Source organism: Typopeltis vanoorti, chromosome 2 (genome assembly GCF_054136105.1).
Source record: "Typopeltis vanoorti isolate ZY-2024b chromosome 2, IOZ_Tvanoo_1.0, whole genome shotgun sequence".
NCBI lineage: Eukaryota > Metazoa > Arthropoda > Arachnida > Uropygi > Thelyphonidae > Typopeltis > Typopeltis vanoorti.
Window position 1 is genome coordinate 84449959 of NC_143550.1, and position 27459 is coordinate 84477417.

At 35.1% G+C, this 27459-nt stretch overlaps 1 protein-coding gene across 1 annotated transcript in view; it reads right to left on the reverse strand.

The window, feature by feature from the left end:
• The window catches only part of LOC150109219 (uncharacterized), a 672102-nt gene that overhangs the window by 387690 nt on the left and 256953 nt on the right, over positions 1-27459 (reverse strand). Inside the window, exons 16-17 of the mRNA XM_090401856.1 lie at positions 23954-24007; positions 20287-20388 (exon numbers count right to left, since the gene is read on the reverse strand). Coding sequence (XP_090257982.1) covers positions 20287-20388; positions 23954-24007 — 156 coding nt within the window. The remainder of the gene's footprint in view (positions 1-20286; positions 20389-23953; positions 24008-27459) is intronic.

Genomic DNA, 27459 nt, shown 5'->3' on the forward strand with positions numbered 1-27459 from the left:
AAACATTTAGATTCATCTTACTTTTGTATAGTGCTGCGTCATGTAGGTTGTAACTTGCTCATATATATGTTTTCCTGATGATGACCTGAATACAGAGGTTGAAACTTAGATTGTTATTTGCGTAATGTTAAGTAATTATTCTAACATGTGTTGTGTCTCTGTAAATTCTTCACCATCATTAACACAGTTACCTAACACTGTCACTCTTGCACATAAATATCAAAATATTAAACTGTTTACTTTATGCAGATAATGTTTTATTCCTAATTGAATAATAACTGTAACAAATTTCCTATGTTCCTATCTGTTTTCATACCTTTGGTATTTGTATTGGTTGTTTTCACAGTAAGTTTGTTACAGCTATTATTCAATTAGGAATAAAACTTATCTGCATAAAGTAAACAGTTTAATATTTTGATATTTATGTGTAAGAGCAACAGTGTTAGGTAACTGTGTTAATGATGGCGAAGAATTTACAGACACACAACACATGTTAGAATAATTACTTAATAAAAACATCAACTGCATTCTCAATGGAGAAACTATAAAACAAGTGAAATATTTATTTCCACATTTTTATTCATGTCGAAGTTTTTGGAACAGAAAACTATGTATACATGAAATGCAAATAAAAAACCGTAAAAAATTTATGTAAAATATTGAAGATGTTTAGGCACATTTCAGGGAAGATGGCATATTAAATATAGAAACAGACAACAGAATTAAGCAATTAATTCTAGGTCTATTTAAATTATATAGATAAGAATGTTTGAATAAACTGACATGGTCAAGAGAGAAATTACACAAATCACTAAACTAACAATATATAAAACAGTGTTCAAGCCAATTTTATCTTACTGACCTGAGATTTGGGTATGTAGTTGATCAAAGATATGAAAATTATGAAAAAAATTAGGAGATTTAAAAGATGGCATCAGTGAAAGATCATATGAAAAATGAAGACGAGGAAGAAACTAGACATTACCAGCATCAAAAATGTTTGAGCAGAGCTAATCTAAAGTATGGTCAGAGTAAAACAGGAATAGTTATCCTAACTGGTGTTTGATGCCAAGATTTCAGAAAAAACAGACTCACAGAAAAACCAAGATCCAGGTAGTTTAATGTATCAGTAGTACCCTAGAACATAGAAATATAAGATCAGATAATATTGGAGTGCTGACAAGTAAGAAATGAAGTTAGAGGAGAATTGTTTATAGGAAATTAGTAAAACGTAAACTTGATTGTGCAGTACCATCACAGTATCCTCTGATAATATTTTTTCATGTTCTTTGGGATGGAAGTAAACATTTACTTTTATATAAAGCATGATAGTTTACAGATAACCTCTAATACAATTTGCACCAAGAAGTGATCTTTGGTGAAATGGATAAGGGTTGTTAACTTAATCTGAGGCATGTGTTGTATCACAGGTTATGTCTGTGTGTCATTTTTTTGTGTGCAGTTTGTTTTTTTAGTAAACCGGATATTTGAAAATCTGAAAACACACCCCAACTCAACATCACCAGAGTTAAAGATCAGTACTATCAACATAAAAATCTTGAATGACAAAGAAATGGAGCTAGCTGAGGAATTAGATAAGTACCAGATGGGTATAATAGGGGAGACTGAAACAAAAAGGGCAAAAACTGGTGAAATCTTTCTGAGCAATAAATACAAAATGTTATATTCAGACAATGACAATCAAGGAAAAGAACGAGTAGCCATAGTATTCAACACTAAATATGAGACTAATTTTCTTGAATGGCAGGCAATCTCATGCAGCGTGACGAGGGTAATATCAGAATGGGAAACTGGACAATGAGACTTATTTGTGCCTACGGTCCCACAGAAGGTTCTACTAAGGTAGAAGTGAAAGAATTTTTTGAGACTTTAGAGAAAACAACTGACACAATGAAAAAGAAAAAGTTGGTCCTTGCTGAGGATCTAAATAGCAGAGTAGAAAATGATTGTCAGACATACAAAAATATATTGGGAAAATTTGGAGAAAAGAGCAAAGCAAATAATAATGGCAAATACCTGTTGGATTTCTGCTCAGGACATGGACAGGTTATTACTAAAACCATGTTTCAACATAAAAATATGCACAAATTCACATGGAGAGAAGTGGAAAGGATAAGAAAAGTCTCATTGACTATGTTATCGTTGATAGTGGTTTTCTCCCTGGTGCAGGACACTAGAGTGTAAAGAGGATTTGAAATTGGAAGTCATTACTATTTAGTCTTAAGCAGGATAAAAATTGAATTTCATATTGAAAAGAATAACATGTAAGAAAGTTTTAAAGGAAATAAAAGTTGAGCAGCTCTCAGACGTGAACTGTATACACAAACATGATTAAAGAAAAAAATAAAAGAGTTTGAGAACAGGAACCTGGCAAGCCTTGAAGAAAACCCTGATTGATTCAGCCAGAGAGGTATGTGATGAGTTTGTTTGTAAGGATAGAAAAATCAGAACTCCATGGACACAGGAAGTTAAAGAGGCAGTGAAGGAAAAGAAGAAAGCATATTGAAAGTTCGAGGCAAATAAATCAGCTATGCTCTTAGAGAATACAGAGAGAAATGTAAAAAAAGCTAAACACTGTAAAAACTAAATAAACAAAGTCATGGGAGGACTTTGGCAAGAACACAGAAAATAAATATCAAGAAGGTGGCAAAATATTCTGGAGGGTGTTGAAGAAGCTCAGAAATCAAGGAAAGAGTGCTGTAAAAGGAATTAGAGATGACATGAAAACAGGAGAAAAGATATCCTTGAAGTATGGAGTAATTACTTCGAAAAATTGCTAAATGAAGCAAGCACTGATAGCACAGTGGTAATAAACACTCACCAGGGATATAGTGAGGAATACATATCCATACTTGAAGTAGAAAAAGCCATTGAAGGCTTAAAATGTGGAAAGGCAGAAGGAGTAGATGATATTCAACAAGAAATGCTGAAATATGGTAGTATAAAAATCTTACAGTGGCTGCACTGCATAGTTCAGAAAGCCTGGACAGAGGGACGAATTCCCAATGTTTGGAGTAGAGCTCTCATAGTACCCATATATAAAAAGGAAATAAAACTGAATGTGAGAATTATAGAGGTATTTCCCTACTGAGTGTTCTTGGTGAGATTTATGCAAATATACTTGAGAAATGGTCGAAAAGAAAAGCTTGGTGAAGAACAAGCTGGATTCAGGCCAAATAGAGGCTGTCGGGATCCGATCTTCACTTTACGACAAATAGTTGAGAAATCATGGGAATATAACAAAGATCTGTATGTAAGTTTTGTTAATCTGGAAAAGGCATATGACAAGGTACCAGGAAAGAAGCTATTCAATATGCTACAGTTATATGGTGTCAATGGGGCATTACATCAAGCAATACTTAGTCTTTATTTGAGTTGTAAGTCGGCAGTTAGAATTCAAGGAAGTACAGAAAAATGGTTTAATGTTAAATCTGGTGTGAGGCAAGGATGTACATTATCCTCCTCTGTTGTTCATTATCTATATGGATCACATTATGAAGGAAAGTGGTATTAAACATGATATCAAAATTGAAGATGTTAATGACAGCTCTTTGTTAATGTTAATGTCAGACGATATTATACTTCCAAATAAATCCTTCACAAGTCTGCAAGATTCCCTGACTAAATTGAATAAATGTTGTAATAGATATGGTATTAAGGTCAATAAAAAGACAAATTCAATGAAAATAGGCAGAATCGTTGAAAATGTCGGCTGCATTGTGAATGGAGAACCTGTGGAACAAGTAAAACATTTTTTCAGCTACTTAGGCATGATTTTTAGTGAAGTTCGTACATTAAATATGGAAATATTAAATATTCATATGGAATAAGAGAGAAATTAGTCGGAACACTAAATTAGCTGTATACAGGACAGTGTTCAAACCAGTTTTTACTTATGGATCTGAGAGCTGGGTCAGAAGTAAAACACTTGACCAAAGACTAGAGACCGCAGATATGAGAATCCTGAGAAAGATTAGAGGCATGAACAGATGGCATCAATGGCAATATCATATTAAAAACGAGGATATTAGGAAAGAACTTGACATTGTCAGCATCCAGGAATGCATTAGTAGAGCTAATCTCAGGTGGTATGATCATTTAAACAGAATGGGTGAGGAAAGATTAGCAAAACAAGTGTTCTCTACCAGGATGGCAAGAAAAAGAGCAAGATATAGGTGGATTGATATGGTAAAAAGTGGCTGAGAAGATAAAAATATATATTTGATTATGTTGGAGTCTTGACAAGTAACAGACTGATTTGGAGGAAAATTGTAGATAGGAAGTTATAGTAATGATGTAAATTTTTCATGTAGTACTATCATATCCTGTACACCCCCTTGAGGGTACATGGCAGGAATTTGATGATGATGATAAATTGGCTATATATGAGATGGTAATATATTTCTTTCGAGTGATAGGTATTAAAGTGTGATATGTGGAATTTCAGCCAATTACTAAAACTTTAGTCAGCACTGGCTAAAAAACATTAAATGACAAGTTAAGGAAAGGGTACTATACTGTCAGCACAAATGGCTTCCTAGAGTTCATTTGATATCATACTGCTAAGTAAAGAGAACATATGACTGTGAATGTATGCCATCATGTGCATATAGAATAGTAAACTGAAAAAGTTAATGAAATTTGGAAGATTAGTGATAAATGTGTATAAGAAAGATACCAATTGTTAATTTCATTCTTTTATCTTCCCTGTCAACAGTTGGGTAATATTAAAATCTTGATCCATCTAATTTATATATTATGATCCACAAATGCCTTGTTGCAAAAGGAAAATTACAATTTATCAAACCATTTTTCTTGCTAATAATTATAAGAGTCATTGATTAGATATTCAAGGATTGATATCTTCATTCCTTACAAGTCAATCACAGAACCTCTATTCCTTATATGCAAGGTATTTTGGAAAATATAATAAATTTAGTTTAATCCTTTATCCAAGTGTTAGCAAACAAAGTTTGGGCCTGAAGATACTTCAAGACTGAGGCAACTCGTAGCAAAGGTGGACCAAGCTCTCATCACTGCTGTCTCAGTATCTCCCATAATACAAAGCGCATCTCCTTGCAGATATGTATAATGCTATGCATTAAGGGAGGGCCACTACCCAGACTGGTTTCGACCTTTATTGAGGTCTCATCAGTGGGAGCCAGGCCCAGAAGTGGAGATACCAAGGCAGAAGCAAGGGGGAGATCATCTTTACCTATAGGAGTTGCCAAAAGGTGTACCACCTTATTAATAAATTACTCTCGATTCAGAGAAAGATGTTGAAAGTTTTTTTTCTATTTGGTTAGACTATAATAAATTTAGTTTAATCCTTTAGGGAGACCTCTCCCTTGGTTCTGCATTGGTATCTCCACTTCTGGGCCTGGCTCCCACTGACAAGACCTCAATAAAGGTCGAAACCGGTCTGGGTAGTGGCCCTTCCCTTAATGCATAGCATTATATATCCACAAGGAGATATGCCTTGCATTATGGGAGATACTGAGACAGGAGTGATGAGAGGAGCTTGGTCCACCTTTGCTACTAGTTCCTCAGTCTTGACGTATCTTCAGGTGCAAACTTTGTTTGCTAACACTTGGATAAAGGATTAAACTAAATTTATTGTAGTCTAACCAAGTGGAAAATAAACTTTCAAGTATTTTGTAAAAAAACACAACCAAACTTCTACATTTGATAGATATGGCAGTAATATTTGAACAATTTTGTTTATTTTTAGTGATAGTATTATTCTGAGTTTGTTTTGTCATAATTTTCATCTTTGTAGTTATGTGGATGTGTGTGTACACAAACACATAAAGGCAAAAAGCAGTACTTTCAAATCAATGTGGGCATTAATAAAATTTGTAGTTAATGTTACATTAATTGCATATTTACAGTAGATGTAATTTGGATGCAATTTGTTATTTCTTCTGAACTAATGAAGGGAGACTAAAATATTACTGACTTTCCTTGGATACAAAATATATATAGTAAATCATCTACTTTTGAATTATCACTATCACACTGTTCATTATGTTTCAGTTCTATTCAAACTCTTTCAATCTAAATTAACACTAATGCTTAGTAAACTTAGTAGCTCGTACAGGCTTATGTTTGTTAATTATCCAATAATAAAGCTTAATGGTATAACTAACACCAAGCAAAAAAATACATTTATTAAACTCACTAATATTTCACTGATTCTCTATCAAGCATCAACAGAGTACAATGAAACTGTGACAGGCACACAGCACTAAACCAAGCAATGGTAGAAACAATTACTTGTGATTATGATGGGTAGAAAACATTGCAAAATATTAGTGAATTTAATAAATGTCTTTTTTTTCCCCTCTTAGTGTTAGTTATACCATTACGCTTTATTATTACGGGCGACTCCAGGGAGTCCTTAGACTCATCGAGGGAGGCTCTAAACATTATGTCCACACAACTATATGACATTCTCACAGTATCTATCATATCTTGCCTTGAACTCACTCACTATCATAGCACACACACAACAGACTCTGGCAGCTTATTCCACTCATTTACCACTCTAAAAGTAAAGAACCCAGCTCTAACACCCTTGCTAACCACACTATTGCCCAGCTTCCATAGATTTCCCCTAGTTCTCCCACCACCAGTCCTGATCTCAAAAATAACCTCTGAATTAATTCTATAGAAACTCTTTAGCAATTTGAATGTCTCAATCATATCTCCCCTTTTCTGCCTATCTAACAATTTCTGCAACCCACAAATCTTCAACCTGTTCTCATAAGTTTCATTCCATAGACCTGCTATCATCTTGGTCACTCGTCTCTGGATCCTCTCCACCTCCTCCCCATCAAGAAGAAACCTAGGTGACCAAATCTGGGCACAGTAGTCGAGATAAGGTCTTATCAAGGCTTGCTACAGAGGAACAATAACTTGCTTGTCTCTGCTCGTCAAAGTATTTTTCAACAACCAAGTGAGTTGATAAGCTGATTTAGCCACTTTTGCAATGTGCCCCCTAAACTTCATCTCCCTATTCACAAACACTTCCAAGTCCCTGGCCTCATCAATCTCCTGGAGTACAGTTCCACTAATGTGGTATACTGCTGCTAATCTTTTCACCCGAAAATGTATAACCTTACATTTTGTCACATTAAATTGACATCCATTCTCCTAAGCCCAGGACTCCAATCTATCCAAATCGTCCTGCAAGATTTTTACATCTTCTGCATTCACTATTGCCCTACCCAACTTTGCATCATTAGCAAACAAATGAACTGTTCCTCTTAGATCCTTCCCTATATCGTTAATGAACAAATTAAACAGCAGTGGTCCAAGAACAGAACCCTGCAGCACACCACTAGTCACAGGCCGTCTTTTGGACTCTACTCCTGAATAAACTATTCTCTGATATCCCTCCATCAACCACCCACCTATCCATCTCACCAACCCTATATCCATTCCCATATGTTGCAGTTTACGGATTAGAATTCCATGTGGTATCTTGTCAAATGCCTTAGCCAGGTCCAGCAGTATCACTGTAAACCCATCACCCTTATCCAGTTCAGCCGTCACTGTGTTATAAAACTTGAGCAAGTTACTGAGGCATGATCTACCCTTCACAAAGCCATGCTGTCCCCTGTACAGTATCTCATTTTCATCAATCTATTCCTGTATTTTTTCCTTGACTTCTTTTTCCAAGACCTTGACAACTCTTGATATGCTGATCGGTCGGTAATTTGCAACAGTAGTCTTGGATCCTCCTTTATGCACTGGAACTATTTTCCCCTCTTTCCACAACTTCGGGACTAAACCATACCCGAGACTCAAATTAAACAACATGGTCAAGGGCACTGATAATTCTTTAGCCACTTCACGTAAGACCCGTGCCGGTATAACATCCAATCCCACAGATGTATTCACATTAAGGTTCTGTAATAGACTATTCACCTCCACTTCATTCATCACAATTCCCGTATAAACTAATGGTTCTCTCATTTTTTCAATGTCAGCACCTGGATGATATATTCTTGCAAAGTGCTCGCTCAGTAATTCCATTAATCGACTGATTCAGTGACCTCCTTACCATCAACCTTCCTTAAAATCATTCTGCTGTGTACATTTTTTTTTTTACTTGCAGCATATTGAAAGAACTGTTTGGGATTCTCTTTAGCTTGCATAACTAGTTTCCTTTCATAATCTGCTTTTGCTTTTTTTACCACAGTCGTTACCCTTCTGGCCTGCGCTTTATACCGTTCATGTGCCTACAGGTCACCTTTCTCTTTAAATTCCCTTAACAGTTGTTTCTTTTTTTGCAGCTCAAGCTTAATGGTGTTATTCATCCATTTAACCTCTACTTGTTTTACTATTCAGACAATCAGCCATAACCTCCTGTAAATACTCCTTGACCATTTCCCATGCTCTATCGCCATCCAGCCCTTGCAGTTTTACATGCCATGACACTGAACCAAGCAATCTCCTAAGCTTGTCATACTTGCCAGCATGGTAATTCTACATATTATGGATAAGCTTAGTGAGCATGATAGAAATTCAACAGCAAATTTAACTAAAATGATGAGTAGAAATCTACGCATTGCACAAGATGTAGTTTCCTGCTATTGTCTTCATGTAAAAGTCATATTTTGAAACAGCACGTGCAATTTTTTTGATTATAGAACATCCATATCACAGGTTTATGTATATAAAAAAAAAAAAAAATGCAAATACTGCTGATATAGGACATCATATTGAATTATGATTTGATCACAGCATTCATTTTCAACAGATAATTACCTTGGCGGTTAAGTAGTGGATAGTGTCTTTGCATTATAATCACAGGTTTGAAGTTTAAATTCCACATTGCATAGATGTTTCTGAAAATATTTGGGTGGCAGATGATTTTCATCACTCAGTGAGAGACAACTCTGTGAAACTGCAGAACATGGAAAAGTGCATGTTTAGTCTAAAGAAAGGATCCCATATTATCTAACCTAGCTGACTTATTTATGAAAAACTTCTTCAGTGCCACAAACTTCTTCTTTAATCCCACAGCAACATAAATTATATATTTAGTTTAATCTTTATCCAAGTGTAAGCAAACCAAAGTTTGTACCTGAAGTATCTTCAGGACTGGGGCAACTCGTCACAAAGGTGGACAAACTTCACATCACTTGCCTTAGTAATCCCATAATGCAAAGCACATCTCCTTGCAGACATGTATAATGCTATGCATTATGGGAAGGGTCACTACCCAGACCGATTTCAACCTTTATTGAGGTCTCTTCAGTGGGATCCAGACCCAGAGGTGATACCAAGGTTGAAACAATACAGAAGTCATATTTAACTATACAAGTTATCAAAAGTAACACTTAGATAAAGGATTAAACTAAATATATAATTTATAGTCTAACCAAGTGAAAAAACTTCCAACATCATTCTCTAATCCAGAGTAATTTATTAATAAGGTGTGACACCTTTTGGCAACTTGTATAGGTAAATATGACTTCTGCATTGCTTCAACTGGGTATAACCTCTGGGTCTGGCTTCCACTGAAGAGACCTCAATAAAGGTCAAAACTGGTCTGAGTAGTGACCCTTCCCATAATGTATAGCATTAAACATGTCCACAAAGAGATGTGCTTTGCATTATGGGATACTAAGAAAAGTGATCAGAACTCAGTCCATCTTTGCCACGAGTTGCCCCAGCCCTGAAGATACTTCAGGCGCAAACTTTGGTTTGCTTACATATGGATAAAGGATTAAACTAAATATATAATTTATAGTCTAACCAAGTGAAAAAAATGTCCAACCTACAGCAACCACTTACCAACTTGTATGTCTCTATTATATCACCCCTCTTCCTCCTATCCATTAGACTCTATAAATTGCATCTTTTCAACCTTTCTTCATATTCAACATTCCAGATATCAGAAATTACCTTACTCAATTGGTCTGGACCATTTCCAACATCTCTTTGTCCTTCTGGAAACCAAGTGACCAAGTCTGTGAACAGTAGTCCATATGTGGCCTAATGAAGGCCTTATAAAATGGAACCAGAATCTGCTTACTTCTACAAGTCAGTAGACTCCATATCATTCCCAGAATTTGTTGTTGTGATCACAATTTTGGCAACGTGTCCTCTAAATTTTTGATCCTTATGCACCATCACCAGAAGGTCTTTTATTTCCTCCATCTCCACCAAGCGTAAATTCCACATACCATCTTTGTTTCCCAAACGGTAAAACTTTACATTCTGCAACATTGATAAATTCATTCAATCTAATCAAGTCTTCTTGTAAGCCAGAACATCTACTCTACTCCTCATACTCATAGTTTGTCACAACTTTAAATCATCTGCAAACAACTGAATATATCTCCATCCAAATCTTTCTCAATATCATTTGACATACAGGTTAAACACCAATAGCCCTAAAACAGATCCCCGAAGAACACCACTGGTGACTTTCCTCTTCTGGAATATTGCTCCTGTGGATTTCCATTCCATGTGCTTCTTGTGCTATGGAAAACAGACAAAATAGTATGCAGATATAACTTGCATGCCATTTTCAAGCAACATATCAAACTGGCCACCATCATTTCATGCATATAGATGTTGCCTGGTTTCTAGAAAGAAGCCAACTTGTACTTGTCTGCTTGTAGAAGCCTTGAAAAACAGTAAATATATCTTTGTGTGTGTGTGTGTGTGCAAGAAGACACATGCACGAATATATATATATATATATATATATATATATATTGTAGTGACGTTCTATTTTCATGTTATGTTCTAAATCCGCCATCTTGGTTCAAGTCACTCTTATCAATATAACAACTAATCGCAAATTGATCACAGATCCAAAAGTAGGGAAATTTATAATTATACTGCGCCACCCTATTTTTAGATTAGTCTATATAAAATAGTAGGATCAATTCTTAATTAAGTTAGCAGTCTCCTCATTTATTTAGGCCGAATTATTTACTATTCCACTTGGGGTTCCTGCAAGATTCGAATATTTATGAACGGTGCAGTAAAAGGGAATTCAGGCAAACACAATATTTAGATTAACAAAAATAAACATTTAATATATGATATATATAACAAATACAAGAATACTGCTTTAAAATGAAACAATACAATCAACTTAATACATCTTGTTAAGTCACTCATGCCAATTCAATGTTCTAAACTTTCACATACAATTCACAGCTTCAAAATCACAAGCTTTCTTAACTCAAGTTAATAAAACGAAACTTCTTATTGAATCAGTCTCCACATATCTATCAGCTGTACTTAATGTTTAATTTCACAGGAAGCACTAATCAAGGTAGACAATATTCCAAGCAATCTTATTTCGGACTTTGAACTTCGAAGATATGTTAATGTTAGAATAAACAAACAAGTATGACTACTCTTACCAGATACAATCTTCAATACATCAATTTATTGTGAGCACACTTATGAATTAACTTATTTAAGCTAGCGGAACACATTAAATAAAATTCTCCAACGCTTTAACTGAACTACTGTTAATCGCGCTTCACTACTCTAAACAACAGCAATAAGGTACTGATATCTTTCCTTGTTTACTTTTCTCCAACTAGTTAATTTCATTATAATTCTTCTCAGGGCAACATAGAATTAAGACGTAATCCTAGACTAACTGGAACTAATCAGAATTTCCCATTGAATGTCCAGTTCTTTATTTATCCGATTACGACATCAATTTTCCTCTACAACAACAGCTGATTTCACTTGCAGCTGAGTATATGATTCACTACGTTTTTGCTCACTTCTAAGCACTATTTTCATGAATTTCTGCCCTAAAGAATTTATAATTTTCCTTCACTTCTTTGCTTGTATCCTACCTTCCTTCAGGCTCTGCAAAACTCTCTCTTTTCCTCTAATTCCAAAATTCTTATTTATATCTTTTTTCTCCTTTCAGTCCCAAGGTCACGCTCTATTCGACTCGTGCTTGTTTATTTCATGCGTCTCCATGACAACAAATGAACGCAAACATTTCGCTAATGTAATACAATGCTCTACTACTACATGAGTGATTACATAACGTTAAATTTTCACAAATAAGAATAAACAGAATATTTAAGCTACTTAATCAGCTTTTTCATTACGTATAGAATTAATTATAATAATACTTTTCGTTACATCATACATATATTTTAGTTATTATAAATTCTGCACATATTATTGCTTAATAAATTAATAGTAGGTTAAATTTAGAATAAATATTTAAATAGTAATCCTAAATTAAGGAATAATAAATAATTTTTATTATTTAAAATTCATTATTCAGCTCCCCTAATCCCCTAAGAGGGATTAGGGGAGCTGACCTCCCGCGTTGTTCGAAAATCCACGTATAACTTTTGACTCCCCAAAAATTTGACTACTGATAGCCCACTGTTGACTGGAAGCCTTACCAATAACATAAACGGTCAATTAACACATGTTTTGTATGATATGCATGTATTATATAATATATTCTTACAATGAAGTAAGCTAGAAAAAAGAGAATGTTATTAAAGAAAATCATAAGGAAGTGAAAATACATTTATAGTACTGTATTTATCGGTACTGTAAGTGTACTTCATCTGTTTACAAGATGAATCATACGTCTGTTAGTACCTACATCAATATTAACTTATATGATACAAAACACTGTAGATGTTATATGCATTACTAACATTAAACATCAAAAATGAAAAGATAATATGAAAAAGAAATTATTCATATTTATTTACAGGTACTGTATAAAGTTTGTGGCATTGCCCACAAAGTATTCTTGGTGAGATTCTTACAGGGTAGTTCACTGTTGCTCTCTCCTCCCCCAATTTTATCCGGGTTCGGAATTGGCATATGGCTGGGTTGTATTCATGACTGTAATTAGTGTGACCAGATAGAGGTTCTTCGTGTCACTGACAAGAATCGAACCCAGGTCTTTCCGACCAAAGGGCTTCATCTATACTGACTAAGCTATGGAGGCTCAGGGTTTATGGTAGCATAGTGCAACCGATATGATTGCTTTGCAGTAGCCTAGCCTATACACTAATGAATGAATGGTTATAAAATTTTTCTTTTATGCTAATTTAGCTAATTAATTAATAAGTTAATTTTATACAGTTATGATTTAATATTGCATCTTTACGTTTGTTTACATTTCTCTCAACTGCAAATAGCCATATTCAGTCTGTAAGTGTTTGTGTGTATAAGTTTCATAAATTTTAACTTTTTATAATAGATTTGTGTATATTTTATGGTAGTAAATGATAAAATAGACTAGTATCTACATATATTTTATACATTCATGACATACCTAACTTTTCCTTCATATTTTCGATATTTCTAAGCTACAAGGTTTGTTTGTGAGTTTTTTCAAATTGTCAAAATCTTTTAAAAATTTTTCCAATAAATTGATTAAAAAAATGGATCCACACAGTTCAAACCTGGGTCAACTGTATATGTGTGGGTATACACACACGCATATATATACAAGGGTTCTTCAAGATCAACTGTGTGTGTGTGTGTGTATATATAAATATATATAATTATTATTATTGCGATCATCATCAGACTGCCAGGAGGTCGTGGACTTATCAAGTAAGGCCATAACATCACCCACACTAGCTGTCATACCCTTTTATACTTATTAATACTAGATGCAATTGCCATTTCAGCAGGAAAACTGTTACACTCATTTACAGTCCTGTGAAAGAAAAATATAGTTCTTACCTCTTTCTTAACAACACACAAACTTAACTTCTAAGGAACTTGTACTTGAAAGTTATGATTCTACCTACCACATAAAGAAAAATTTCATCAACAGATATTCTAATCCCTCTTGGAAGTTTACAGATTTCTATCATATTACCCCTCGTCTCCTGTTTACCAGTGTTTGTAGTCCACATATTCTCAATCTGTCAATCTACATTCCATAATCTCAATACCTTTGCTACTCTTCTTTGTCTTTGCAAGCTTTCCACAGATTCATTATCCCTTTGGATAATTAATGTGAAATGAATTCATTATCTGAAGAATCAGGAAAACTAATGCTTTTAGTGGGGGAGGGAGGGAGGGAGCTGTTAAGTGGATATGTAGACATCAGTGGGCCAGTTGAGTGTAAGAATGTGTATATCCCTAAGTTAATACCACTGGTAGCAAACCAGAATGGGATGGTTAGTATAAAGTGTCAGAATAGCAGTGGGACAGGTGTTTTTCCACTTTATGCACACTAATGACAGGAGTATTCAGTACAAGCAGGAGGAATTTTTGGCATTCATTAGTTCATCCTGGCCAAAAGTTATTGGTATCAGTGAGACATGGCTAATAGAAGATGATATAGTTAGTTAAAAAATGATGGTACAACATGACAAAATTTCATGCCGGCTGGGGCGTCGCCCGGTTAAACAAGGCCCCCGTTGTTTTCGCCAGGGAACCAGGGCGAACAGCGAAAAGTCAGCTACTGGAACAAATCTGAAAACAAACCCCAACTCAACATCACCAGAGTTAAAGATCGGTACTATCAACGTAAGAAGCCTGAATGGCAAAGAAATGGAGCTAGCTGAGGAATTAGATAAGTACCAGATCGACATAATAGGGGTGAATGAAACAAAAAAGACCAAAACTGGTGAGATCTTTCTGAGCAATAAATACAAAATGTTATATTCAGGCAATAACAATCAAGGAAAAGAAGGAGTAGCCATAGTATTCAACACAAAATACGAGGCTAATCTTCTTGAATGGCAGTCAGTCTCAAGTAGAGTAATGTGGGCAAATATGAGAATGGGGAACTGGACAATGAGACTTATTTGTGCCTATGGTCCCACAGAAGGTTCTACTAAGGTAGAAGTGGAGGAATTTTTTGAGGCTTTAGAAAAAGCAACTGACACAATGAAAAAGGAAAAGTTGGTCCTTGTTGGGGATCTAAATAGTAGAGTAGGAAATGATTGTGAGATATACAAAAATATTTTGGGAAAATTTGGAGAAAAGAGCAAAGCTAATAATAATGGCAAATATCTGTTGGATTTCTGCTCAGGACATGGACTGGTTATTACTAACACCATGTTCCAACATAAAAATGTGCACAAATTCACATGGAGAGAAGAGGCTAGGAATAAGAAAAGTCTCATTGACTATGTTATTGTTGATAGTGATGTTTTCTCCCTGGTGCAGGACACCAGAGTGTACAGAGGATTTGAAATTGGAAGTGATCACTATTTAGTCTTGAGCAGGATAAAATTGAATTTCATATTGAAAAGAATAACATGTAAGAAAGTTTTAAAGCGAATAAAAGTTGAGCAGCTCTCAGATGTAAACTGTAGACTAAAATACAGAAATATTATTGAAAAGAAAATGGAAGAGTTTGAGAACAGGAATCAAACCTTGGAGATTCAGTGGCAAACTCTAAAGGAAACATTGATTGATTCTGCCAGAGAGGCATGTGGTGAGGTTGTGTGCAAAGATAAAAAAATCAGAACTCCCTGGTGGACACAGGAAGTTAAAGAGGCAGTGAAGGAAAAGAAGAAAGCATATCAAAAGTTCCTGACAAATAAGTCAGCTTTTACTCTTACAGAATACAGAGACAAATGTAAGAAAGCTAAACAGTGTGTAAAACTAGCTAAACAAAAGTCATGGGAAGACTTTGGCAAGAATATAGAAAATAAATATCAAGAAGGTGGCAAAATATTCTGGAGGTTGTTGAAGAAGCTTAGGAATGGAGGAAAGAGTGCTGTAAAAGGAATTAGAGATGATAAAGGTGAAATGAAAACAGGAGAAAAAGATATCCTTGAAGTATGGAGTAATTACTTTGAAAAACTGCTAAATGAAACAAGCAGTGATGACAGCACAGTGATAAAAAACACTGACCAGGCATGCAGTCAGGAATACATATCCATACTTGAAGTAGAAAAAGCCATCAAAGGCTTGAAATGTGGAAGGGCAGCAGGAGTAGATGATATTCGACCAGAAATGCTGAAGTATGGTGGTATAAGAGTCTTACAGTGGCTGCACTGCATAGTTCAGAAAGCCTGGACAGAGGGACGAATTCCCGATGATTGGAGTAGAGCTCTCATAGTACCCATATATAAAAAGGGAAATAAAACTGAATGTGAGAATTACAGAGGTATTTCCCTACTGAGTGTTCCTGGCAAGATCTATGCAAGTATACTGGAGAAACGGTTGAGAAGAATTGTGGAAGAAAAGCTTGGTGAAGAACAAGCTGGATTCAGGCCAAATAGAGGCTGTCAGGATCAGATCTTCACTTTACGACAAATAGTCGAGAAAGCATGGGAATATAACAAAGATCTGTATTTAAGTTTTGTCGATTTGGAAAAGGCATATGACAAGGTGCCAAGAGAGAAGCTATTCAATACGTTGCAGTTATATGGTGTCAATGGGGCATTATATCAAGCAATACTTAGTCTTTATTTGAGTTGTAAGTCAGCAGTTAGAATTGAAGGAAGTACAGGAAGATGGTTTAATGTTAAATCTGGTGTGAGACAAGGATGTACATTATCCCCTCTGTTATTCATTATCTATATGGATCACATTATGAAGGAATGTGGTGTTAAACCTGATATCAAAATTGGAGATGTTAATGTCAGCTCTTTGCTTTATGTGGATGATGTTATACTTCTAAATAAATCCGCTACAAGTCTGCAAGATTCTCTGACTAAATTGAATAGCTGTTGTAATAGATATGGTATGAAGGTCAGCAATAAAAAGACAAAGACAATGAAAATAGGCAGAATCATTGAAAATGTCAACTGTGTTGTGAATGGAGAACCTGTGGAACAAGTAAAACATTTCAGCTACTTAGGCACAATTTTTACTGAAGATGGTAAACTAAATATAGAAATAGACAACAGAATCAGCAAAGCTGGTATCGTGGGAAGTCAATTGAATAAATTCATATGGAATAAGAAAGAAATTAGTCGGAACACTAAATTAGCTGTATACAAGACTGTGTTCAAACCAATTTTAACTTATGGATCTGAGAGCTGGGTCAGAAGTAAAACACTTGACCAAAGACTAGAGACCACAGATATGAGAGTCCTGAGAAAGATTAGAGGCGTGAACAGATGGCATCAATGGCAATATCATATTAAAAATGAGGATATTAGGAAAGAACTTGACATTGTCAGCATCCAGGAATGCGTTAGCAGAGCTAATCTCAGATGGTATGGTCACTTAAATAGAATGGGAGAGGAAAGATTAGCAAAACAAGTGTTCTCTGCCAGGTTGGCAGGAAAACGACCCAGAGGAAGACCAAGATATAGGTGGATTGATACGGTACAAAGTGCCTTAGACGATAGAAATATAAGATCTGATAATGTTGGAGTCTTGACAAGTAACAGACTGATTTGGAGGAAAATTGTAGATAGGAAGTTAGTAATGATGTAATTTTTTCATGTAGTACTGTCATATCCTGTACACCCCTTGAGGGTACATGGCAGGAATTTGATGATGATGATGATGATAGTTAGTGGAATAGAATGTGTGTTCAGGGAGGATAGAAAGAGAAGAATGGTGGGAGGAGTGTTAGTGATGATAGCTGATGAACTGCAACCAAAGAGAGTAGAAGTTCAACTGCAGGACAGTGAAAATAGCAGATCTGAGACTATCTGGTGTGAGATAGAGGTCAGCAGAACAAAATATACAGTTCAATGCTGCTATAGACCAGAGGATGGGAAAGATGAAGATAGTATTCATTGGCAAATAGACTCATTGAGTGGAAAACAGGTAATTATTATGTGGGATTTCAACATTGAGAACATAGAGTGGAAGGAGAAGAGGACACATGAGAGAAAGGAAATGGAATTCATGCAGTTACTAAGGGATAATTATGAGACAGCATATGATGGAATATACTAGGGGTTCGAGAGTGCTTGATCTAGTAATTGAATCTGGGAATTTATAATGAATATGACCATTGCCACCAACTGGTGAGAGCGATAATATGGTCTTGACCTGGTAGGTGGCTAAATTTGTGGAATTTTCAGTTAAGATGGGATATATGTGGAATTACAGGGCTGATAAGCATGACAAGCTTAGGGGATTGCTTGCATCGGTGCCATGGCATGTAAAACTGCAAGGACTGGATGATGATAGTGCATGGGAAGTGGTAAAAGAGTGTTTGAGGGAGGTAATGGTAGACTGTATACCTGGAGTCAGAAGAGTCAATCAAGTGGGAGTTAAATGGATGAAGATCATCATTAAGCTGGAGCTGCAAAAAAAAAAAAAAAAACAGCACAAGGCACAGGTCAGAAAGATAACTAGTGTGGTAAGAAAGGCAAAAGCAGTGAAGCTTTTGCCTTTGCAATGAAGGCTACAGAGAATTCCAAACAGTTCTTTCAATATGCTGCAAGTAAAAGAAAGAATGTATATGGCAGAATGATTTTAATGAATGCTGATGGTAGGGAGGTAACTGAATCGGTCGAAATAGTAGAATCACTAAGTGAACACTTTGCAAGAGTATATCATCCAGGTGGTGATATTGCAGGAATGAGAGAGCCAAAGGCTTATACGGAAACTGAGGTAAATGAAATTGAGGTACATAGCAGAACTTTAATGTGAATACAGCCGTGGGATTGGATGGCATACCAGCTCAAGTTTTACGTGAAGCAGCAAGAGAATGGTCAGTGCCCATGACCATGTTGTTTAATATAAGTCTCGGCTCTTGGTTAGTCCCGAGGGGGGGAAAGAGGGGAGAATAGTTCCATTGCATAAAGGAGGTTCCAAGATGTTGCAAATTACCGAACGAAATTATGAAATCAGAAGCTGTTGTCAAGGTATAGGAAAAGTTGGTCAAGAGCTAAATACAGGAATGGGTCAATGGAAATAGGATAATGTATAGGCAGTATATTATAATTTTATAATATACTGCAAACAGCTGAGTTGGATAAAGGCAATGGAATTACAGTGATACTGCTAAACTTTGCAAAGGCCTTTGACAGCCACATGGAATTCTAATCAGTAAACTGCAGCACATAGGGATGGGTATAGGGTTGGTGAAATGGATAGAAGGGTAGTTGATGGAGAGATATCAGAAAGGAGTTTATTCAGTAGTAGAGTCCAAAAGAAGGCCTGCAACTAGTGATGTGCTACAGGGTTCTGTTCTAGGCCCACTACAGTTTTAGTTTATACATTAATGATATAGGAAAGCATCTGAGAGGAACTTTTCAGTAATTTGCCAATGATGCAAAGTTGAGTAGAGCAATAGTTAATACAGATGGTGTCAAAACTTTGCAGGATGATCTGGATAGACTGGCAGATTGGGAAAAGGAAATGGATGTCAGTTTAATGAGGCAAACTGTAAGATTTTGCATTTTGGGGTGAAAAGATTACTAGCTGTATACTACATTGGTGGAACTGCACTCCAGGAAATTGATAAAGCCATCTTGACTACTGCCTGCAAATCTGGATGCCAGGGTTTTCTTAGTGATGAGGAGAGGGGGTGCAGAGGATCCTTGCTACAGAGAAAGCACAGGCACATATGGAACATTGTTACTTGTAACATTCTTAACAGTTTGTTATAATAAGCAAGTTAGTTATAAAGGTGTTTGTTACAATAAGACTTTATCATACTTTTTAGTAATATACATATTTATACTTCAATATAATACTCTATTCTTTTATATTATCACACAATTCCCCCCCCCCACACTTATAACTATTTAAGAATTGCACATATCACATATGCGACAGACTGCAAGTATCAGTAAATAATACAGTTAGATCTCAAGTTATGCAGGACTAAGCTCTTGGAATTTATGTGAATGAAAACTATATATAACTTGAACCATATAATATATAGAAAAACAAGAGAAGGGAGAGCTGCAATCAAGATTCAATAATGACTACATTTTCCAAATAAAAATGACAACAAAAAATGAAATGATTACATCCTTAACTGACAGTCACATGATAAACATTTTATTTTTTTAAAAATTAGGCTTAAGTGAGGTTTGGCTTTTCTGCAACTCTTGAAGTGAATTCTTGTAGAGAGGATTATGGAAACAAAAAGGGATTTGCTGGCTGGATGCAACCAGTAGACTTCAGTACTAAATTCCAAAACTGAGTAAACATGTAATAGGATACTGTATAAATCAAATATTTGATCACATTATATAAAACATACAGAAGTGAATCTTCATAACTCAAACAATGTCACTTGAGGTCCAAGTCACATTGTTTCAGTATTATATTATTTATATTTTATAAGAAAAATGCAATTAATCTTATTATATTTCATTTCTTAGAACAGCAGCTTACATCTTGCAGCTGTTTGTACAGTGCTTCTATTTTGGCAGAGCTTTCCTGGGCTGCATTATCAGCATTTTTTTGTTGTTGCTGCCTCAATTCTTGAAGAATAGCCTAGAGATAGAAAGAAAGAGAGAGAGAAGAGATAAACAGCAGTTATTATAATAGTAATCAAATTCTGGTTATGTATTTACCCTTAAGGGATGTATAGTATAGTATGATATTGTAAAATCTCATGGTTGTTTTATGTAACATGTTTGCTTTTTACAAGTTTTGTTTGTGGGAAAAAAAAAAAAAAAGACGTTCAGATATGTAAAAAATATCTGAACCTCTATTTATAATGCAAATTATGTGTTATTCAAATTTGCTACGTACAAGCTGTGAATCTCGGGAAATGAGCATGCACATAAGGTATAAAACTTTATGTATAAAAGCTTTCGCTTTTGAAGAAAAGAGGTGTCACAATATAGGTCATCTCATGGAGATCATTTCATACAGGGCATCATAATGTAGGCTGTCTCATAGAAGTCATCAAGAAGTTGTTAAAGAAGCAAAGATGACAGGAATGTGTGTGTTGGCGAGAAAAATATTTGTCGGTGGAAAAGGCATTCATTGTCGACCATGGTCGTCCTTGTTGCCAGAAAAGGAAAGTTCGTCGATAGAGGAAATCGGCAACTAAGTTAAGAGAATTAGCAGGAAAGACAAAACAGAAAATGGCAGGAAGGTAACAAACATTGTTGTTCAAAAGAAAAGAAACTGTGCAGCAAATGTATGCTGAAGTGATAATTATATTTCTGAAGAATTCAGAAAATGTAGTGAATGCCAAAGAAAGTTGAAGTTAATAGGCCTATATCAAATCATCTCTCTTTCTTGTTTACCAGTATATGCAGTCAATATTCAAGCTGTCTGTATACATTGCATAATCTCAATATTTTTGTATTAAAGTTTCCAGAGCTTCTTTATTCCCTCAGAGACTAACTTGTGCATGCAGTTATCAAGCCCTTGTAATAAGGCAAAATTACTTCCTTATCCTTACATGCAATGTTTGTTTCAATATTGAAATTATTCTCTGAGCTGTATTTGCAATCCTTAGTATATGACTTTCAAACTTCAAAATATTTATCCACCATAACTTCAAGATCCTTAACCTCATCAATTTCTCCAATCCTACTATAATCCTACCAACATAATATGTTGCTGGAACATCATGCGAAAGTACATAACTTTATACTTACTAACACGGAACTTAGTCATTATCATTTGTGCATACTTCTGGCTTATTCAATTCATTTTTAAGTGCTGTATATCAGTAGCCTCCCTGATTGTCCCGTCTATCTTTACATCGTGTTTTAGTGACATTCAAATTCAGCAAGTTGTCCTCAACTCGGAATACAGCTAGTTCTCGTAGACAGGCTTATACGTTGGTTATGCATTACTAAATCACTCAAGGAATTGACAACGTAGATAAGAATATAAATTAAATTACACTTTAATAAATATTTCCATCTTCAAAAGGAACTTACAAAAAAAGGCACATGCACGTAGACACTACAACACAGTAACTGAGAATGAAGTGATGAAGCTATTGTTCTCCTAAAAGTCCTGATGGTGCCCCCAACGGGCTATGTAGTGTTCTTGGCCGTTGGGCTGAAGCATCTGATGATGTAAGCCTCCCAAAATTTGGGGCAGTCTCGTGCAACCAAATTTGTTGAGGTTTGGAGAGTTTCTTAGGGCTGAGGCTGATTCCATGAATAGTCTTTCGAATTTGTATTTGCTATGGTGTATTACTGTAGCTTTCTTCCACCGTATTCTGTGGCGTGTATCCAGAGCATGGTCTGCAAGACCAGAGTGGCTGTACATTTCGGAACACAAGGACTACATCCGTTTTTCACATGTAGTCCTTGTGTTCTGAAATTCTTGTGTTCCATGTACAGTCACTCTGGTCTTGCAGAGTGATACACAGGGGGGGGGGGCGTAGGTGTCAGAGCCCCCTAGTATATATATATATATATATATATATCTTGTATATTTTTATGAATGTCTTCCCATGATTTTTTTAACTACTTTTACAAAGAGCTTTCTTATGTTTTTCTCTGTATTCTTTCAGGACATTTACTGATTTACTCACTTGAATTTTTCAATATGATCTGAAGTTTCACTAAGCCAATGATTAGTGTTTCTTCTGATTTTGCAAACGGATCTCCACAGTGTGGTTCCTTTCCAAATTCTTTCCTTTTTTTATCCAAAAAATATTTTTATATTTGAACTACAATTCATGATTGAAAGCTGCTCAGTTTTAATTAGTTTTAAAACTTGTAGATATTTCTTTTCAGTATAATAATTTTTATCCTGCTCAAAACAAAATAACATTCACTTCCTATTTCAAATCATCTGTATAGACTTGCAGATACTGAACAAAGTGAAGACTGGCTTAGGATGTATGATGTTATTCTATCAATGATAACATCATCCATAAGAATTTTAATATTTTTTGTGTTTTCTCCACATGAATTTGTGTGCATTTTTATGGTGGAACAAAGTTAGTAATGACTAATCAATGTTGTGAACTACAATTTAGTACCTACCAATATCAGTTTTGCTCTTTTGTTCATAATTTACAAAAACATTTCACTGTTGTTTAGACTTCAAACAAAGAACCAGTTTTTTTTTTTTTTCCCCTCTCTCTGTCAACTGTTGCCTCTCTAATGGCTTGGAAACTAACTCTATGTTTTCTTTCTAGAACACTGTGTGGTACTATAGGCAATTTCACATTTTGAAAGTTGACCAATCACTGTACTTCCTACTATTTCTGAAGAACATTATCATACTTAGTGTTGAATACTAAGACAACTCCTTTTTCTGATCACTACTGCCTGAATATATCTTACAGTAAGTTTAGCAGTGTTCCTCTTGTTTCATTCATTTCATGAACATAATTTTTGTTGATATTAATGACCAATCACTAATTCTTCCATTAGTTCCACTTCATATCTCTTCATGGTCCCTATTTTCAGTTCTGCTTGAAGTTCAGTTTATTCCAAACTTATTACTGTGTGTCCTAATTCCCTGACAAAAACTGTAGTGGCCTTGTTTATCTGGGCTCTTTCCCAAAATAAACAAGACATGACATTTCATCAAACTATAACATTGTTTCTGTTCATGGTTTAAGCTAAATCCAGTTTGGTCATTTAAGTATCATAGTACTAGCCAATTGTTCAATCACCATCCTGGCATATACCTAATAATAGGACACACCATGATAAGGCAAGGATTCAACATTCAGTCAGAATCCCTGGTTGATTTTCTTTATTCCTTACAAGCTATAACGAAGCTAGTGATCTAGCTCTGACTTAAGAGTTCTATGAAGAAAGATTTAGATTTAAAGTTAAAAATATATTTAAAACTAGTTTCTTAAATTAACAGTTGTCAACATTATGCAAGCACTGTAATATTTAAATAAGATATCTATAAGCTACTATGTTATCAAGAGAAAAGATATTTATTATAAAAATGTATTGAAAATGAAAAATTAACTAAAAGCCTGTTTTTAGATTAACAAATTATCAACTCAAATAGTTTCCATTAATAGTCAGAAAATTTTAAATTTATTTTGAAGATATTACTTTAACAAATTTCTATTTCTTATTATTGAGATAACCAAAAATAATACCATACATACATTTTCTTGTTTCAGCTGCTGAATAGCAGTACTTATTCCTTCACCTGCTTCAATCTGATAATATATAAAGCAAGACAGATAATCATCTAATGATGTGAAACAATTGCAGAAGTCACTGTATTAAAATAAAGTTACTTATTATGACTAGAATTTGACTTCTATAGAGGAAAAAGATTCAATACAAATGGTTCATACAGATCACCACAGTTATAATATTTCGATTTAATTCAATCAGCATCAATACATTACAATCTTTTTTAACAATTCATTTTATTTCCACTCACCATGCAAAAAGCTCAACTTGCTAAATATATTAAGTTATAATACACTGCCATCATGTTCCAATTTCTATTTACCAAACTTTTTAAATTGCATGTTCCCTCAGTCAACCAAAATAGCTATTTTTCAGCAGTTCTGATTATTTTGATAATGTACCACTGAATATAATCCGCTGTTTCTTTCTCTCTTCCTAGATGCATTTCCACAGTTAAGTTATTACTGCATCAGTATGATAAATGTATAGATATCATATGTGATATCACAGTATGATAAACAATTAAATCTGGCATACATTCCACATGGAGATTGCATCTGAACAATTATTTTATTGGATTTAAACCTCTACTAGTTTCTAATGCATTACAGATTACAGTACACTTCATCAGACTAGAAGAAAAAATAAAATAATAAATTAGAATGACTGAGTCAAGTAAAAGCAAATTAACAATAACAGTAATACAAAGGATTTGGAAAAGACTAACAATGGCGAGCGTGCATAATTCATGTTGTATTATGATGACTAGTAATGGATTCAATAGCAGCATCTACGTAAATCACCAAAAGAGACCACAAATTTAATCTGCATGCTCACAGCAAGCCATACTTGTCAAAGCCAAAGAACCATGCAGAAATATATCAAAAATGAAACATTTGGTGCTCCAGAAAATATGACAGGAACATAAGGCATATTCCAGTAATTGGACCACATTTTTTTTTATTAAGCTAAAAGCACAATAAAGAAATAAAACCCGACAAGTTTCGTAAGTCGTTCGACTTACATCTTCAGGAGTAAAAGGTAACTGAAAGTTAAAACAACAAAAAAGAGAAATTAATAGTTCATACTATACCAGTTGTAGCCGTCTGACTGTTTATAAAATTAAAAAATCAGAATGCAGATTCAAAGCAGTGCTAAGTTTAAACAATGCTGGATGAAGCCGCATTCTGTTGTTCACGATCATAATGTCTGAGGTCTGACTGAGGTATATTTTTTTTTATCAAAGCTGACCAAACTTGGTGTAGAAATAAGCCTTGGTTCTTATTGCATTGTGTTGGAATTCTAAGCATGTTTGCAGCTTCTTTAAATTTCCTTATGTAACAGTTTTTTTTCTAGATAAGACATGTTTGTTTTCTGCCAGAGTACACTGTGGCCAGTGGAAGTGGTATGGAAAGCTAGACCTGATTTGTGTTCTCTTCTGTTTTGTACATCCTTTTGTGTTTGTTCATGCATATTTCCCCAGATCTTCCCTTCTGTCCTACGTAGCAGATGCCGCAAGAGCAATAAATTTTATAAACACCTGGTAACTAATAATTAAGGACGCATATAAAGTAAATTAATTAAAGATAACTTTAATGAATCACTTCCATATTTCGACAATGTCACATTGTCATCTTCAGGAACATAAAGATATGGTATGTGCACTACAGGAACTAACAAAGCAAATGAGGCAGAAATTAAGACACTAATTTTGTTCCTAAAGTCCTAATGGTGCCCTCTTGCGGGCTAATTTGGTAGTCTTGGCCGTTGGGCTGAAGTTCTCATAATGAAAGTCTCCCAAATTTGGGGCAGTTTCATGCACCCAAATTTGTTGAGGTTAGGAACGTTTTTTAGAGCTGCTGAAGATTCTTTGAATAATCTTTCGTATTTAAACTTGCTGCGATGGATTATTTTTGTCTTCTTCCAACGAATTTTATGGTGGGTATCTAAGGCATGGTCTGCCAGCCCAGAGCGGCTGCCTCAGGAAATATGACCTTACTTCCTGTTACAGACCATATAAAAAGTTGGCATCCCTTATCCGCTCTACCAAAGACCAACCACTTCCCCTAGACCTACCTGGTGTATACCAGGTCCCTTGCAGCTGCAAATTGTCCTACTTTGGCCAAACAGGCAGAACAACAAATATCAGGATTTCAGAACACCAAGACTACATCCGGTTTCACCAGTACAGCCGCTCTGGGCTGGCAGACCATGCCTTAGATACCCACCATAAAATTCGTTGGAAGAAGACAAAAATAATCCATCGCAGCAAGTTTAAATACGAAAGATTATTCAAAGAATCTTCAGCAGCTCTAAAAAACGTTCCTAACCTCAACAAATTTGGGTGCATGAAACTGCCCCAAATTTGGGAGACTTTCATTATGAGAACTTCAGCCCAACGGCCAAGACTACCAAATTAGCCTGCAAGAGGGCACCATTAGGACTTTAGGAACAAAATTAGTGTCTTAATTTCTGCCTCATTTGCTTTGTTAGTTCCTGTAGTGCACATACCATATCTTTATGTTCCTGAAGATGACAATGTGACATTGTCGAAATATAGAAGTGATTCATTAAAGTTATCTAATTAATTTACTTTATATGCGTTGTTAATTCCGTAAATTAATTACCAGTTATGTCTAACCAACGTATAAGTCTTACCACTAGAATAATAATTAAGGAATTGACAGCATACACTAGAAATATAAATTAATTAAACTTTAATATATACTTTCCGATATTTCGGCAAACGTCGGAAAATTAAGGGATCTGCACCATGAATTGTTGGAACAATCACCCTATTACCCAGATTTGGCTCGCTCTGACTTCTATCTCTTCTCAAAACTAAAACTCTTCCTCGTTGGTCAGCATTTTTCTTTGAATCAAGAGGTGATTGCAGCTGTACATGGGTATTTTGCAGATCTTACTGAGAACCACTACACGGTAAGGATAATGGTGCTGGAGCATTGCTGGAATAAATGTATTAGTCTTAAGGGAGATTATGTTGAAAAATAAAAATAATTTTGAAATTATAAATTCATTTTGCCTGAGATCTTTTCAGACCACCCTCATATATATTTCACTATGAAAGGCTTCTGTCATATTGTCCCAGCATTAATACTGTCCTGACTATATATACATGTAGTCTGGACAATCCTATATAATCGGGACATCTCCTATTGTCCCGACTATATGTATATAGTCTACATCTGTATTTAATATTTCGGCTATATTGCATATACAGTAAGCAACTACTTGTTTCATCCTACTAAGTCATCCTGTGTCTGAAAAGAAGGCTCTGAACGAGAATTAACCTCCCAACTGGCCAGAATGTACATATATGTCCAGCAAAATCTGGATGTAAGCATGCTATCTGTTTGAAGAACATGGATAAGAAGTGCAATTTGGCCATCACGTCAATTAGAAGGTATGATAATCCTTCAAGATGAAGAGAACACTTAACTAGATTAACTTG